This window comes from Hylaeus volcanicus, chromosome 5, assembly GCF_026283585.1.
Source record: "Hylaeus volcanicus isolate JK05 chromosome 5, UHH_iyHylVolc1.0_haploid, whole genome shotgun sequence".
NCBI lineage: Eukaryota > Metazoa > Arthropoda > Insecta > Hymenoptera > Colletidae > Hylaeus > Hylaeus volcanicus.
The window spans coordinates 10,496,182-10,514,415 of NC_071980.1; the positions used below are offsets into that span (position 1 = coordinate 10,496,182).

The 18,234-nt window shown below is 43.0% G+C and overlaps 1 protein-coding gene across 1 annotated transcript in view; it reads right to left on the reverse strand.

The window, feature by feature from the left end:
* Positions 1–6: 6 nt before the first annotated feature.
* LOC128877203 (uncharacterized) overlaps positions 7–18,234 on the reverse strand; it is a 99,393-nt gene continuing 81,165 nt past the window's right edge. The window contains exons 2-4 of the mRNA XM_054124318.1: positions 5,599–5,821; positions 3,433–3,645; positions 7–2,120 (exon numbers count right to left, since the gene is read on the reverse strand). Coding sequence (XP_053980293.1) covers positions 1,219–2,120; positions 3,433–3,645; positions 5,599–5,821 — 1,338 coding nt within the window. The 3' untranslated portion in view covers positions 7–1,218. The remainder of the gene's footprint in view (positions 2,121–3,432; positions 3,646–5,598; positions 5,822–18,234) is intronic.

Sequence of the window (18,234 nt, forward strand, 5' to 3'; positions counted from 1 at the left end):
TGTGTGTGTGTGTGTGTGTGTGTGTGTGTGTGTGTGTGTGTGTGTGTTACTTTTTTCTGAACAATGTCGTTTTCGTCAATCGTTAATTACTCATACTTGCATGCTTGCCCCTTGCGTGTGCCATTTTGTCTCATCCGGTCGCGTTCTCGCCCGCCATTTTGTGTTCTTCGCATTCGCACATCCCATTCGCTCCCGTGTTAGCACATTCGCACAGGATTCGCGTCCACCGATCCCTCTCCTCTTCGTCGACAATTTCAATAATACCGATTTCAACGTGCCGTACTCTTCAATTCACCAGTTTCGTATCGTTTATGTATGCGTGTGTGTACTTATGTGACGTATCTTTGAATGTATAATAATAGTTGTATTGTAATCATTCTATCGTTTACGTTAACATTACTTTTATCGGTTTTTTTTCCTCTTCATCGTTACTCCATTATTTAACCGTTATTATTTACTTCATTATTCAATTATTATTATTCGTTAGCTATTTATTTTATTCAATTATCATCATCATTATCTTCGTCATCACCCATCATCATCGTCATCATTTATCTTCGTCTTCGTATCGTCATCAACATCATCATCTTTATCATCGGTATAATCAGCATCAATATATCTCTGCGTTTTTTAGTATCGTCGTCCCCCCAAAAAGGTGATCATCATCGTCGGTTTATCGTTTACCATTATAATCGTGATCATCGTTAATTATTTTAATTTTATCAATTATTATTGTATTATTGTTATCATTATTATTCGCGACAGACGTGTTTTTTTTTTTTGCGTGTGTATGTCACGGTACCATCGTTTCCGTTTGTCCTCGACGTTTCCCTAAATTCCAAGGGGAACTGAACCCGGGTGTGCGTCTTCGGCGCGTCTTCTCGTCGTTCGATGTCCAAGTTCATCGTCCCCTGGCGATTCTTCCTCCCCTCCCCCATCCCGTTATTCGAACCCCGATCTCCCTCGAAGCGCAATCGAAATTTCTTCCTCTCGCATCCACGCCTCGTCTCTCTTCACCGTTTCCGAATCGGTTCCCCGTCGTGCCCCGATCCTTCGCCCTCGACGCGTAAGAGGCACGCGCGTTCGTTGCTCCCGCGACCCTTTCACGAGGGCCCGGAATCCTGTGTAAGGTACACCGCGAGTCCTTCTCGACTGGAGCTCCGGCTACCGATAGAAAAAATCTGCGTCTCGCGCATCTGCGCTCCCCGAGGCCGTCCCCTATGGCGGATCCTTCCTCAACGACGACGCCAAGCATCGCCGTCTCGCCGCGGAACGCCAGACATCGCCGCCTGGCCCCTCGTCGCCTCTTTCGCTTCCTCGCAGAGACGCGCGACGACGATCCCCTGTTTGATCCTCTTCGACGAACCGTGGACCGACGATCGATCGTCCCCGCAGCCTCCACCGTCGGCACAACCACCACCAGCACCACCACCACCACCACCAACGACACTTCACCCCGAGATCACGCGTCCAGCGACCGATCAGCGTCGACGTGCAACCGCGGCACTCGTCGCGAGGTCTTCGAGCGCGATTCGCGCCTCCGTCGCCGCGACTCGCCGTCGAAAGACGACACGAGACCCCATCGAGAGAGTGACGACGACGCTTACGACGCGACATCGGGGCTGCTCGTGATTTCCGTCGTCGCCACCTCCACCACCACCAGCACCAGCACCACCAGCCCCTGCAACGACGTTCGACCATCACCCACTTTTCGAGCATCCACTTCGCACAGTGACGCGCCCCGACGTGACAACAACCCCTGCGACGACGCAACGATGCGACGAGACCCAAGGCGCGGCCCGTTCCTCGAGACTGACGGTCCACCAGGGCGGCGATCAACCCGTGGAAGACCCACGTGATCCAGAGAACGGGGACCTTTCGAACGGTGGCGAGGAAGCTGGCCAACAACGAGCACAGCCAGAGCAGCCGGAGGAGGATCGAGGGCGATGGTCGATTGGACGACGAGACCATGGGCATCGAGCCTACCCCGCCGCTGCCGCACAACGAGGTCCCCTGTTGTTGCTGCAGCGTGTTGGAGGGGGACAGTGGCGACATCGACGAGTCCTCTTCTTCGCCGTCTCCGCCGCTGGTTGTGGACGTTGACTGTGGGTACTGCATACCTGCTTGAGACAAGAAAACAGGGATTCGTTAGTGGATCTAATTGGAAAGCGATCTTAGGACTGATAAATATCACTCTGGCCATTTTAAAAAATTCATCTTTTTTCCTTTATGTACTCTATACCAGTACTGGATTGTCCAGAAAGTTCGGGGTAATGTTTAACCCTTTATTTACTGAATTTCTCAAAAGATTTGAAAATCTAGGCATCCATTTTGGTTTTATATCGTCTCATAGAGTTGTCTCTAACAAGCTTCCAAAAAAAAAGAGCTTGTCCATCCAACGATTAAAAACGAACTTCGCAGAAGTGGACTTGAAAGTTGAACTTGAAATTCACAATAGGTTTTAAAGAGTTTAACTTATACGTCCCGCCAGTAGATAAAGAGTTAAGAAAAATTCAAGGGCACATTTGAATTTTTTACTGAATTTGAATTATTTACTGAATTGCATAGGTATCATTTTGTCTCACAACCTTTCCACCTTTTAAGGGATGTACACGTGTTATTTCTTTTCAACCATTCCGAGATATTCAGACCTGTACCACCTACCAAAAATCTGCACGGACTTTACGGACAACCTAATAAATATACATTCGAAGATACAGGCCCTGGCCATGGAGAAAATTCTCAACGAATACAAAGCGAATGTTTGTCTACCGTAATTTTTAATAATTCTTCCTTGTTTAACCGTTTGCGCTCGAGTGGCGCCTCTAGGACGGCATATGTAATTTAAAAGTGATTATTTTGAACGTACCATTTCAATTTTACTTATATCAGAATACAGTTAATTATTAATTGAAATAATAACACATAGAGTCACGAGTGTTCGCAGATGTTTCTTTTCGAAGTAGAGTTTTCGGTTTTACAGAAATTTGTTATCAAAATGGACCGGATTTGATTTTATAAAAAAATTCCTCTAACGCAAAGAGTTGAAGTAGTGTAACACTTTAACTAGTTGGCTGCCGAATCAAATCTCGTGGAAATTTCTACCAAGTTAAAATTTTATCTACAGACTGTCGAAGATTAGATATGTTAACATCTATCATAGTGTTTAATTTCTTAACCCCTTTAGCTCACGACTCCTATCAAAAATGTAATTATCGTCTCCCTTTGGAATTAATTTATTCAGTTCCTCGGTGAAAAGTCCCGCCAGTCATTTATGAGTGCAGCGACCAACGCGTCGACTGCTAGACGCAATTTTTGCCTTGGCGGATTAATTTCCGCGAGGTGGAGGAGATGGAAGAGGGCCCCCTTATTGTTATTCTCGCGAGGCGATCGTTAGCATCGTCCGTCCTCGCGAGGGGATGGGAAACATACCTGTGGAAGCTGGTTGAATAGGATTAATCTCGCAGTGGGGCGCCGTCGGTGGATCGTGGCTTCTCCCGCGCTTCCTAGACTCCCGATCCGTGCAATTCCAGCAGATGCCCGATCCTGGTTTCTCCTCGGAGCACACATGGAAACAGCACTCGCCCTCCTCGCTGCTATGCAACGCCCTCGAGGCTTGCCCTCCGGTCTCGGGGATGTTTGGATCTGAAATTAATTCGATTTCCAAACGACCTCGTCTCTGACGTTACGAAGAATCGCTTCATTCTCTGGCCGAGAGGCGATCCGTCTACGTTCAGGCTTGCACAAGGGTCGAGGACGATGGAAAAGAGACTTGGCGTTAATTTTTAGCGACCCGAACAAGTTGAACGAAGACGGATTTCTATTTCGTGTTTACATTTGGCTCGAACGTAGAAAAAAACGGAGAGTGAAATAGAAAGGGGTCCGATGAAAGAAAGCAGTCGGTAGAAGTATATCGAGTCGTTCAGGATCATATTCCACTGCTCGCTCGCCTAGTCGTCTTGTCCAGTCCAGTCTTTATACAGATTTTACTGCACCGTGTTTCGTCTTGGTCTCGTGAATAATATCTAGCACACCCTGTCTCGCGATCGATTGTTCGAACAATCTGATGAAACTGTAATTGTGTGCAATATAAACTATCAAGTAATCGGAGACTGTTCGAACGAGTAATGGCGTCACGTTTAAAGGCCGCGAACACAGCGTAGATCGAGGAAGATTAAGGAAGATTTAAGTCTACTCGAGAACGCATCAACCTCTGCCACCTCCATCATTCCCAGGGTCGCTACCCTTCGAAAGTTAATACGTATTTTCAACTATACATACACGTAGAATAGCACGATAAAGGCGGCGAAATCAGAGGGGTACACGTGCGCCCGGAAGCGTATCCTTTTTGTTTATAAGAATAATTGTAAGCGGCGAGAGCCAAAAAGGCACCGGAGTGAAAGTTCTATGTATCCATCGATTTATACCAATTACATTTCTTCGTGTTTTATGAAAGAACTACTTTTGAATATTTAAGGCAGCAATATTAAAAGATTCTAAACAGTAATCTAATCATCTGGTCCTACCACTGTCGTGCATTTTTTCTCGGGATTTTATCGAACTTGTTCGGGTACCACCTTAGAGCCAAACAGACTAGGTATCGACTCTAGAAGGTGTCTGTCGTTTCCGATGCGGGAAAATCCTTGGTCCTTCCGCTGCAAAGGGGGCCACTCGCCAGAACGACGACCCGTCCGCATAAATTTTATCCAGAGTCCGGAAACTGTCTAATATCTGTCAGGAAAGCAGGATTCTCGACGTACGCGGTCGATATTTTGTGTCGTGCGTCGCTCCGCCAGGAATCGCAGAGATTTATTCGAATAACGAATGGGGACCGAAATCAACGCGTAGCGACGTTATTTGGGATAATTTACGCGTTAGTTCACCGTGAAATATAATTTCGAATACAAAATTTCGAATTAATTTCAAATTTACCAAGATTTGTTCGCCAGGGAGTCTTGTTGCTTCTTTCTTTCTTTCTTTCTTTTTTTTTTTATGGGCGTTTGTCTCTTTTCCATTTTCCACGGAGTTAAGGCAAATATAGGGGAAAAGAAGGTCAAAAACACAAAAGTTGTTATTTTTTAAGCATTCCACTTACTCGTGGCAACACAATTTCCCCCGACTCGGATCTGACTTTCCTTTACCCCAAGAACAAGCGGAATACTTGTTTGCGATGGATCTAGAGGGTGCCAAAGAATATTTTTACCCTCCGTTAATGGCGCCTAATATAAAGCTCGCTATGCAATTCGCACAATCTTAATTTTAACGATAATTCGCAATGACGCGTGTTTATTTTAGTCGAGCCAAGCTTCGTACATTCGTGATATTAATAACATCGTCTGAAGGGTCAGTAAATGTAAATAAAAATGTAATCAAATAAAATTTAATTAACGTTGTAATTTTTAGTGTATGGGTTAATGAAAGAAACTGATATTCTACGAATACGTTTTTTACGAATCTTGGTTCGACTAGAATAAATACGCCATGTTTGACCTTGAAGCGCAGAGCTTAGAGAAAGAACCTGGAACACTTCTTTATCTCGATGGATCGTAAAGGCGGTTTTAAAGGGTATAAAAGCGAATGAAGATTCAGGTGATTCACCTCTGCAAAGAAAGGTGGGTTCGCCAGCGTATTGGGTGGGGTACGCGGGGGCACGGTCACCCGGAAGCAAGTAAGGACAACGTTGCTCCACGGATTGGCAGAAGGACCGACAGGGCCTAAGCCTGCTTCCGACCCAGCTGTTCTCCAAGGTATCCAAGTCCTGCGGTCCCCCGTGAGCAAAGTAAGGCACCAGGGAGCTGCACACCCATTTTCTATACGCCTCCTGCAACACAACAAATTTCCCGATTCGTTAGAATTCAGACAAACAGATTTCGGTTTCTTTTATTTTTGCCATGAATTAACAATCGACGGATTCTTTCTTTCTGTATACACATACTTGAAATTGTTATTAAATTTTTACTTGATATTCAAAGAAACGGCACAAAACTATTCAAGCAGATATATAGCTGGTGCTAGAATGTTAGTGATACAATGTCAGTTTTTTTTTTAAACTGACGCTAAATTCATCGAAGAAATTACGAAGATTTCGAATTAATTTTCAAAGTTTTAACATAATTTTAGTACCAGTCCATGCATTAAATATCTACTACATTTCTTTGTACAGCAGTTTCTTTCTTTTCTGTTTGAAAAAATTGGTATTGTTTGTTTAACTACAAGTAAAATCGTAGTAAAAATCTCAAGTATGTGCAATTTAATGAACCAGAAAGCAAAATCTCGAAAGAAGAGGAAATGACTGGCCGTCACGTGGTACGACCCCCTTAAAGGAGTGTCAGAGTTATTTCCAGAAAAAAATTCAACGAAACCCCGACTCGTGGGGTGCACAGAGACCATTCTTTTCCTTGTAAATGCGCTTTACGCGAGTATTGACGGTTCGCCCGCATAAATGAATAAATAAATAAATATCACGGTCGCGGCGTTCTCGTCTTTACCTCGTTTTCGGGTGTCTATTTGGAGTGATCGTGTCGGGACGGGCAATAAGGCGGGTCAGTGGCTGACCTACATATCCTTTAAATGTTACCCTTATCCGAGCGTCCTCTAAGACCGCGTTATAATTACGCTCTGGTTGCAGGAGGAACCTTTTATCCACCGGGGCAAGTTATCCTCGACCACTTTTCTCTCTGTGTTTCGTTCCCTTCCAACCACCCTCCCCCCCTCTCTCTCACTCTTTCGCTCTCTAACCGTTCCTTCGGCGCGCTTTATTAAATTTTCCGTGTACAGAGACGAAAGGAACACGGAGAACCAAGAAAATGACGCGGTCGCGCGTATTACGTTTCCCGGCGTCGCGTTTCGCCGCGGAAGGATTCATCCTGAATGTTCGAGGATTCAGTAATGACGATGTTAAGAAATTTTCTACTTTGAGAGGAAAAGAAACGTGTTACGAGTGAGAAGGAACTTTCGGTTTTTGGAGAAATTGATTTTGAGAACTCTTGTGGCACTGATCGAGTACACGTCTGACCATTGCTGGGCATTTCTACTTGATCTTCCTGAGCGGTCATCGTTCGAGGATCTGGCAAGGACGATGTTAAGAAATTTTCTGCTTTGGGAGAGAAAGAAACGTGTTACGAGTTAGAAGGAACTTTCGGTTTTTGGAGAAATCGATTTTGAGAACTCTTTTGGCACTGATCGAGTACACGTCTGACCATTGCTGGGCATTTCTACTTGATCTTCCTGAGTGGTCATCGTTCGAGGATCTGGCAAGGACGATGTTAAGAAATTTTCTGCTTTGGGAGAGAAAGAATCGTGTTACGAGTTAGAAGGAACTTTCGGTTTTTGGAGAAATCGATTTTGAGAACTCTCGTGGCACTGGTCGAGTACACGTCTGACCATTGCTGGGCATTTCTACTTGATCTTCCTGAGCAGTCATGGTTCGAGGATCTGGCAAGGACGATGTTAAGAAATTTTCTGCTTTGGGAGAGAAAGAAACGTGTTACGAGTTAGAAGGAACTTTCGGTTTTTGAAGAAATCGATTTTGAGAACTCTTGTGGCACTGGTCGAGTACACGTCTGACCAGTCCTGTGTATTTCTACTTGATCCATTAACTCTGTGTTAAGGGGTCATTCTACTTTATTGGCCAAGAAAAACATGTTCTTTCGCCAATTTTGTTTTGAAATGATATTACAAAACGATTTATTTTAAACTTTATGAGTATGTTCATTATGCTTTTATAATTATATTAGAATTTTTTCAAGAAGAAATTTTGAATATTACATTGAACTATCTTTAATTAAACAATAATTTATTTTAAAAACACAGCTCCTCTGCTAATGCGATATTAGACGATCGTGAAATCTGAAACACATAAAATCAACAATTTTTCAAACTTTTTTTAATCTGCATAAATTTTTATCTCGTATATACTAGGATATTTTTGATCTATTCATTAGTTTCTTTGTTATTAACAAATAATCAACAATATTTTCCTTCAAAGGATCGCTATTTTGTCATTTTTTGTTTGTTTGGTAATATCCTAACATATACCAGATAAAAACTTATGCAGATTAAGAAATTGTTGATTTCATGTGTATCAAATTTCAGGATCGTCTAATATCACATACGCAGGGAAGCAGTGTTTTTAAAATAGATTGTTGTTTAATTAAAGATAATTCAATGTAATATTCAAAATTTCTTCTCGAAAAAATTCTAATATAATTATAAAAGCATAAAGTTTAAAATAAATAGTTTCGTAATATCGTTTCGAAAAAAATTATGGAAGAAGTAGAATGACCTCTTAACGATATGGTGTTACCACTTCTAGCTGGTTTTATAAAAAACAAATAGAGCTTCAAGTTCATAAAATGAAGAAACATACGCCCCTTGTCATACATTACTACCAGGATATTACCATAAATTTATGGCAAATGGGCATATAGGTAAATCTATGCAGAACGTGGACCGAAATTAAAATATCAACAACGACGAACATCTTACAACGTTCAAAAGATAAAATACACGTTTCGTGTGCGTTTCGATTCATTTTCTACATCTTCAAAAACATATACTTTGCATATACAGTTTGATAACGAATATATTCAACATTTCCCACTCTGTATGCATCATCCCATTTCGTATAACCAAGCCGAAAGTGTCTCTTACAAAGGATGTGCCGTCCCACGACCGCAAACATCGTCAGCCATGAATTTCGGTACATCCACAGGTTTCCCTCGACGTCAGCTTATTCCTCGCGAGGGGGCGATACTCGCGCGGATAAGCAAAGCACGAATAATCTGACGGGAATAAATCGCAAGACGGCTGTACTCGGCTCGATTCGGCATCGAAGCTGGCCAGCACATCCTCGCGGAATCGCTCTCATCCCAAATCTCGAGTGCAGCGTCGAGCGAGCCAGCGCCAGAGAGCTTCGCGAGGATTACATCAGCGTTTCTCGAGCCACTCAGCCCTCCGAGTCGGTAAATGCCTTTAGCTGACACGCGAAGTTCCCAGCTAAACGTCCATCGTCGTAATCGAATCGCGAAACGAGACTCCGAACGCGTGGCTGTCACGATTATTTCGAAACGATCGACTGCAAATATTTTTTCGGGACCTTCGGAGTCTTCTTCAAATAATACAGAATTCTTTTTAATAAATTCGTACGGTAATATTCGTACGGTAATATTCGTACCTTCTATGTTCATTGAACAAAGTTTGTTTAAATTAATGATAGATGTTACAAAATAAATGTTTTGATATAAATATGTACAAGTGTGAAGTTTATTCGTGTACATATTTATAATGAAACATTTATTTGAAAATTTATTTGAAAATCTTGTTAATATCTTATTTCTTTTCTTGTTAATTTTATTTTAAATTGGTTGCTGCACGAATACTTACACTGGGTCTATATTCAATAAATTTATTTAAATTGCAAGCTTAACATTTCCAAATAAATGTTTCATTATGGATATGTACATGAATAAACTTCACGCGTTAAACCTATTATTTAATTCAGAGAAATTTCTTCGATAGAGGATACGAATACTTATGGGGCTGGACTATATCACCCAAACATCCTTAAATACGATAAGCGTTGGAGTCTCATGAAAAATAAGGGGCACCAGGATTCGGGGCCCCTGGAGTGGCGGTCGAGCGCTTTGTTCACTGGACCGTCGCGTCGTTATCTTTAATTTTCTGCTTAAAAGTGAAGATGGCATGTTCCACCGGTTTCTTATCTTTCCGGGGCAGCCTACTTCCTAGGAAACTTACGACGGCGATCGGTCCAGCGGCTTCGACGTCGGGAATTTTGAGAAACGCTGAGTTACGCGAATCCCCGCCGGAAGTAGGTGGGAGTCAAGGATTGCAGGACGGGGCCATTCCAGCTGGTAGAAATATTACGCTTCGCACGGTCTAGTTGTACCGCATTGTTCGCCGGGTTCTTCGTTTGTCCGTTCTCATCGTTTCTCAACCCGTTTCGAACCCACCGCCCACCCCGTCTTTCCCTCCGAATTTCCTTTCGTATTTGCTCGTGCGTCGTTGAGCTCGTCATCTTCGAACAAAAATTAGCCTGCTTTGTGGCTGATATCTCCACGAATCGCGTTCCCTGCACCCTTCAAAGGACCGTAAAGAGCGAGCGAAAAAGGAAGTTCGTCTGGATCGAAGGCGAATAGGAGTGAGACGAGACGATCGCAAACCAACAAATTTGATGGAAGTGAAGCACTGTTTTCCTAGGAAGACAAAGTACCTATGTTCCACGAAGCAGGGTGTTACAGCATAAGAATAGACTGATTTAGGATAAGATCAATTAGAACTAGATATCATGATAGGTTAAGGAAATAGTGGCTAAGGTAAAGTGCAAATATAAATAAGTAAACAGGTGCAGATTACGAAAAGAAAGTTTATTTTCATATATAGGATGTGTCATCTTAGGTAAAAGAAATTCTGTGATAGAACACCAAAACAGTAAGGTATGAATTTCAAAATAAAACAACATTGTTATACGTAGCATGTAAGGAACAAACTTTTGTAAGCGAAGAAAATGTAATAATTTTGTGACCAGATGTTAAAGAATGTTAAAAAGAATGTAGAAAAAGAACAGTGCGAATGCCAAGAGATATTCTGGCGCACTTAAATATACAGGGTGTCCCAAAAGTCGGGAAGGTGCCGGAGATGGGTGGTAGCTGAGACGATTCTGAACAACAATTTCCTTTGTGAAAATGTCGGATGGGGCTTCGTTAAGGAGATATTAAGCGAAAACCCTGACCAATCAGAGCGCGCGTATACCGCTGGAGCGGCCGTGGTAGCGAAGGCTACGCGCTAGGCGGCAGCGTCGTCAATGTCCTTCGATGCACGTCGAGTCACTTGTTCGCGTACAAGCGCGGCCGCCAGCGCGTAGCCTTCGCTACCGCGGCCGCTCCAGCGGTCTACGCGCGCTCTGATTGGTCGGGGTTTTCTCTTAATATCTCCTTAACGAAGCCCCATCCGACATTTTCACAAAGGAAATTGTTGTTCAGAATCGTCTCAGCTACCCCCCATTTCCGGCTCCTCCCCGACTTTTGGGACACCCTGTATAACTGAAACTGAAACGAATTGTTACTCCATCCTACGGATTATCTTCTCAACACAATCGAAAATTTATGTATACAGTTTGTCCTATAAGTATTCTATGCCTATCGAAGAAATTTGTCTAAATTAAACGACAGGCTCGACGATTCCAAGTATGTAAGCTTTTCATTGTAAAATGTCAAATGTTCAGATTTCATATTGAAAACGTATTTTTATCAAAATAAAACATAACCTGTGTTACTCAGGGATAGTGTAGCAGCTTCCTATTACCGAAAAAATTCCGTAAAATACTCCGAAAGTTTGTTTGGGTTTCAGTGTAAGAATTAGCTGGTCGGTAGCTAAACGCGATCGCAATTGTCTGGATAACAGCAGTCGGTCGCGACAGGAACTGACGTAATCAATTTATATTTTTCCTAGGCTAGAAAATGTTTAAGTACCTCAAGAGCGTCTAACAGACGGTGGCTCGTCGAAACAATTCGCTCGAGACGAACACGAGGCCCGTCGGCCATTGAAAACTAGCCAAGCTGCAAGTCCTCGATTATGCTCGGAGCGTCGCGGGGGAGAAATCGCGACCCGTGAAAACGGGAAATACGACGTGAAACGGGGGCGAAGGGAACGTAGAGTTGGGGGAGGGAGTTAGGACACGTGAGCTGCATCTTAGACCGACAGCGAAAGTGAGCACGTTCTTCTTCTCGACCCCAGGTGATTTCATGGTCGTTAGAGGAGTTGCGAACGGATGTCACGGGGATGACCCGGGCCAAAGCCCAACCGATAACTTTTCAACTCCGTTTCAAATTCGGTAATAGGAGTAATAGTTTCGTACTCGACTCGGGAGCTATTAGTCGGCTGTGTAAACTCGCGTTTTCTAGTTAGTTGAAAGTTAGTAACATTATGAAATAATTATGTTATATTAGGTAACGTTCGAGTCTTTTAAGCTTGAACTCGGTATTAACTACATGACGAATCAACAGCAATTGTTATAATTAGACTTTTTTTCTTTAAATGAAGCGTCATATGAATTTTATCATATGAAAATTTTATTCTACATTTTCGATTCAATGTTTCACGTAGAATCACCCCTTATCGCTTGTACTACCAACACCATTGTAACTAGACTGCGGATCTTTATGCATTTATAGGAAATTTGAATGTGCAAGAAGCTACAAAATACAAACAATATGCAGGAATATAAACGAGATTGAAAGTAAAGTTCACGTTATAATATTTGCAGAATAAAATAAATTCCTATTTAGGTTCAATTTTTGTAGACACGTTCGCGAAGATTTTATTTTGCATAAAGATCCGTAGTCTAGTTATAATTATACAGGGTGTTGGTGGTACAAGCGATAAGGGGTGATTCTACGTGAAACATTGAATCGAAACTGTAGAATAAAATTTTCATATGATAAAATTCATATGACGCTTCATTTAAAAAAAAAAAGAAATAAAGAAATAAGTTTGAAAGTTTGTCGAGTACGCGTGTAGTTGATTTAACTTCGACGGATTTTACGATCCGACTGTTCCGAGTAAGAGAGTACTTCCGTACTTCTTGCAATGTTTACACAAGCATCGTCAACATGACGATATCTTTTACATCGATTTTACTTTCTTCTTATGTTTATGATCTACAATGAAAGCCGTCTCGACAAATCTTCAAACTCAATTCTTTCGAAAATAGAGCGTCGTACGAAAAAATTGTATTGTACATTTTCGATTCAACTTTTTACGAAGAATCACCCCCTACTCTTACATCGATTTTACTTTCTTCTTATGCTTATGATATACGATGAAAGCCGTCGTGCTGAATCTCTGGTCCAAGTGCACGCGTACTCGACAAATTTTCAAACTCATTTCTTTCGAAAATAAAGGGTCGTACGAAAAAATTGTATTGTACATTTTCGATTCAATTTTTTACGAAGAATCACCCCCTACTCTTACATCGATTTTACTTTCTTCTTATGCTTATGATATACGATGAAAGCCGTCGTGCTGAATCTCTGGTCCAAGTGCACGCGTACTCGACAAATTTGCAAACTCATCTCTTTCGAAAATAAAGCGTCGTACGAAAAAATTGTATTCTTCATTTTCGATTCATTTTTTTACGAAGAATCACCCCTTACTTGCTTGTACCACCAGTTACGAGACACCTTGTATTATCTATATAAACTCAATTTTCTCAAAAATAGACCGTCATACGAAAAAATTTAATCTCCATTTTCGATTAATTTTTTTTTACGAAGGATCACCCCTTATTTGCTTGTACCACCAATTAGGAGACACCTTGTATTATCTATTACGAAACGCGTTCAGGTCGCATCGCTATATCGAAGGCGACGCAATTTCTACGATCGCTCCAACGCGACAGACTCCTTTCTAAGATAGTGATCTAGCAATCGACGACGGAGTACATCGGAAATTAGTGTACATTACGAGTCCCGGGTCTACGTTAGCGAATCTCGGAAGGAGGTCGAGTGGATATTCGCAACGAAATATTCGACGCAACGCGGCCAGGTTCCCGAAGACCTCGTCTGGCCTAAACAGCCGCGTTTCTGAAGCTCCTGCAGAGCGAAGACGATAGAGCACGAACGCCGAGGCGGTAAAGGTTGTCCGTTCGATGGAACCCTGCGACGGTGGCAGACTGGCGCGTAGTTAACGAGGAAAGAAAAGGGGGATAGATTCTTCGGGAAGGACGCGAAAGGGTAGTAGGTTGGTGGGTTAGTAGATAGGTAGCTACACCTGAAGCACACTCCAAGTTGGCTGACCCAATTCTCTCCAGCCTCCGACGAGTATCCGCGTTCGAGCTAGGCAGATGCGGCACCCTCCCCCTTCGGGGCCGCCCGGACGCTTCTCCGCCAACCCCTGATATCCTTCTTCCGACCCCCTCCTGCCTCCGTTTCATCCGACCCGCCTTCCTTCTTTTACTTAGATCGCTATAATAGAGCGGAGATCTCGGACAATACGTCATTTTCCGATTTCCTCGTGTAATTCTCGGCGTCGCTCGTCCCCGACGGCCACTTTCGCGCTCTAGAGAACGCGCTCTATGGAAATTCGACGGCAACCAGCTCGGGGGGGATGCGTGCCAGGATTCGAAAGGAAGTGACGGAGGAACTGGAGAACGAGGATCCACAAGTATGGGGTTACATTCGTTTTCTTTCGGCATCGCGCAAGTTTTAAATGCGGCGCGATGTTGATTCGCGTCGATTGCGAAATGTCTGATTGTACTTCCGGTCATTTAGGGGGAGCGGACCGCGTTCTCTAAGTCTTGTATTTTCTTTGCTTCGGTGCATTTTATTTTGTATCTAACGAATCCTGTCTTTTTTTCCTTTTATTGTAACATGCGTGTTGTATGTATTATTGATCTTCAAACGAAGAATATATTTTTCCTTTTTGTATATTACTTTATGTTTGAATATTTAATAAATGTGTATTCCAAACATAACCTCATCAACAACAAGGATATACAGTACTGCCTCGGAACAAGCAACCGGCGAGTTGGACTCTTGTGCGAACTGCACTAATTTGTATACGATAAGTGCACAGAAACCAGACCCACCACTGGGAGGTATACCTCTTGAGGGGTACAGGAGATCGATCGGCGAGTAGTGTAACCATGATCTGGGATCGGATTACTCGGTGAGACAATTTACAATTAGTGCAATTTTCTCGCTTTCTCGCATAAGAATCGTACAAATACTTATTGCTTCTATACTTTTACCCACTTTTCGTCTTTTTTTTTTTGATAGTTTCACAAATTATATTAACTAGTAAATGTTGTTTGGACTATATTTGTCTTAAAGATTTCCGAGAATATGTAAAATATCATTGATTATAAAAAAAGAAGTTAAGAAACTACAATTTCACAGGAAAGTTTTTTGGAAAATTGATCGGTGTACGAATACATTCTACACCCACTGTATCTGGAAATGTTAAGCTTACCATTTAATTTAGACAAATTTCTTGAATATACAATCAGTGTAAGAAGTATTCGTGCAGCAGCCGATTTAAAATAAAATTAATAGGAAAAGAAATAAGAGGTTAACGTTAACAATAATAAACTTTTATTTACGCGAATTCTACTCTAAAAATATGTAGGAACGTTTGTTAATTATTTCTTCCCCTAAAATAACTGAAAAATAATCAAAACAACCACATCAAGGGCTCAATTGGACGCGCATGTGCGTCATCCGCAGCGAAAGTGTCGAGCAACCTAATATTCACAAGTATAAACGAATATAGACGAATATTCTACTCTAAAAATCTGTAGGAACGTTTGTTAATTATTTCTTCCCCTAAAATAACTGAAAAATAATCAAAACAACCACATCAAGGGCTCAATTGGACGCGCATGTGCGTCATCCGCAGCGAAAGTGTCGAACAACCTAATATTCACAAGTATAAACGAATATAGACGAATATTCTACTCTAAAAATCTGTAGGAATGTTTGTTAATTATTTCTTCCCCTAAAATAACTGAAAAATAATCAAAACAACCACATCAAGGGCTCAATTGGACGCGCATGTGCGTCATCCGCAGCGAAAGTGTCGAGCAAACTAATATTCACAAGTACAAACGAATATAGTCGTCAAACGCAGCCGACTGTTTGAGGCTCCTCTAAAAAAAGTCTCCAGGATTTCCTCTCTAATCCGTCCTCTGATACTCCCCAAGTAACAAACCTCACAGACGTCACGAGGCATCAATTTAAATTCCCCTCTATCGCGCGGGATAATTCCCGGAATGTTTAAGCTCCATACCCCGTAGAGCACTTTGGCCTTCCACCTCGTCCCGTGGACCAAAGGGCTATAGAAATTTCGACACCCCGCAGCGACCGTCTTTGACGACGATTCGCGCGCGTTTCGCACCCAGCTCTGTCCTTCTCGGCCTTCTATCGACGAGCGCTCCCGCGCCCACAAAGGGGACAAATAATGCGAGGAAAGAAAAAAAAAAAAAACGGAAATCGGATACACTAGTCGTCGGAAAACGCTTCGTTCGCTCGGCGACGCGTGTTTCATCCCACTGATGGACCGCGTTAATTTCTTTTCACTCGGACTAATGTATATCGGGCTTCGAATTCCTTTCTTCCACCGTTCCACTTTTTCCCTCCTCTTCCCTCCCCCCCTCCCCCTCCGGCCTCACCCACGACTCACTCTTCCGCGAGCGACACGTATCGTCGTTTTTCTTTCGCGGGTGTGTGCAGCCGTGTGCTCGCTAATTCGAGCTGTCATTGTTCACCCCCCCCCCCCGGATTCGTGACATTAATTTATCCCTCTCTCGGAATACCCCGGCGTGTATCCTTTGTCCTGACTCGGGTCGTCGAGATCAAAGATGTCGAGAGCCTCGAAATTAGTAATGCTCTTTGCGCCAACGATTCTTTTGTAGCGCGGCCAGCGCGCGCGCGCGCTCCCATGCTTCAAACCACCGCCTGTTTGTCCAACGTAATTCGACAGTTTAACCGGTCGCCTTCGCGCTAATTGGACGATCGATTCGTGGCTTTCGATTAGGATCGGCCACCGGGGGCCATTTCTCGTATGGTTCGAGAGGATGGAAAAGTAGAATGTCGCGTCGTTCGTGTGATAGAAGCGTTCTACGAGATACGGGTGCCTCTTAAGGAGGGTGGTATCGATCACGGGGGTACCAGGGGTAGGAAGACAATTTTTAGTACGTGGTTAAGTAAAATATGTCTGTTCTAAGGGCAGTGATGTTCTAATGGTCAACGTTCTATAGATATAGAGTGAATATACAGTGAATCCTGTTTAAGTGGCGCGGTAATCTCCTTTTAACGGTCGCTTATTAAAAACTGAAGTATACGGAGATATAATTATTCGTAGCAGTACGTATGTAAGTATCAGTTTTAACACGTTGGTCACCACCGTGAATATTTAGGAACATTTATAAGAGAACCAAATTTTGATTCGGAGACCATCGAGACCTACATATTTAGTTTTATAACGCTATCGAAATTTATGAACGTTAAGCAGATTTATTGTCTTTGATATCTCACCTTTAAAATGATGTTATTTAGTATCGTAGTAAAAAGCGAAAATCTTTCAAATCTTTCTTACATTTATTTCCTCTTTCCACCTCAAATTTTTAGGTCTAACCGACTCCGAAATGATTGATTCGGGACCACGTGTCCGGCGCGATCAGCTGACTGGAACGCGAATGGCGGGCACCGGGAACCGTACGAGTAATCTTCGGCTGGTCGTATCTCGGCAACGAGGGCTCGGATTACGAAATGATACAGAACTTTTCTATTTGCGCAAGGAATTTGCACATTTCAGCGTGGCCCATATTTTCGAAAGGCTCGAAGGTTGCGATATTAATCCTATTACGTTAACGAACTATCCAACGAGGGATCGAGTTAATACGTGATTTAATACACATAAATAACGATGACAACGTTGAAAATACATCTATTCTTTTCGTCCTGGACCACCGCGATCCACTTTCGGAGAGAAAAGGAAACGACGGGGAGGGGAATCAGTCCGTGAAATGCCGCGATTGTTTGGAAATCTTGGCGAACCGCGATACAAAGGTGACGAGGAATCCTAAAATTAGTGCGGCGTACGTGCCAATTTCCCGGGTGGGATTTTCAAATGGTGCTCACGGAGCCGGAAACCGCAGCCTCGGTACCGGTGCTCCTCGTTTACGTCGCGCTACGGTCATAAACGTGCTTTTGAGGCCACGAGTGCCATACTTGGCGCTCGCGCGCCAGATTAATTACCTCCAACGCTGACGACGGGGATAAGGAGAGGAGAAACGGTGAGTTTAGCGACTGGAAGACCGCGGGACGAGAGGCATTTTTGAAACTCAGAGTGCGGAGGGAAGCGTCTCCGTCGTTTCGCCTCCGGTTCCAACGAGTCGTTGGAGACGCTATTACCTGGCGTAACGGGAGTTCGAAACGCGTCCGTCCGAATGGAGGCTATTATCATCTGGACGGAGGGACGAAACACAATGGGAACTCGAGGCTGCGAGCAAGAATCCGCGAGGGAAAGTGTCGAGGGAATTCCAAGTGTAACGCGCAATTAAATATTAGAAAGATTTGATAGAAATAGGACGAAATGAAAGAGACAGATATGTGAACCTCGATTTAGGAGTGAATTTTCAGAATATACTGATGCAATTATCGAGGTAGGGTCTTCTAAAAATTTTAGATGGGAAGAGGAATTAAATATTAGAAAGAT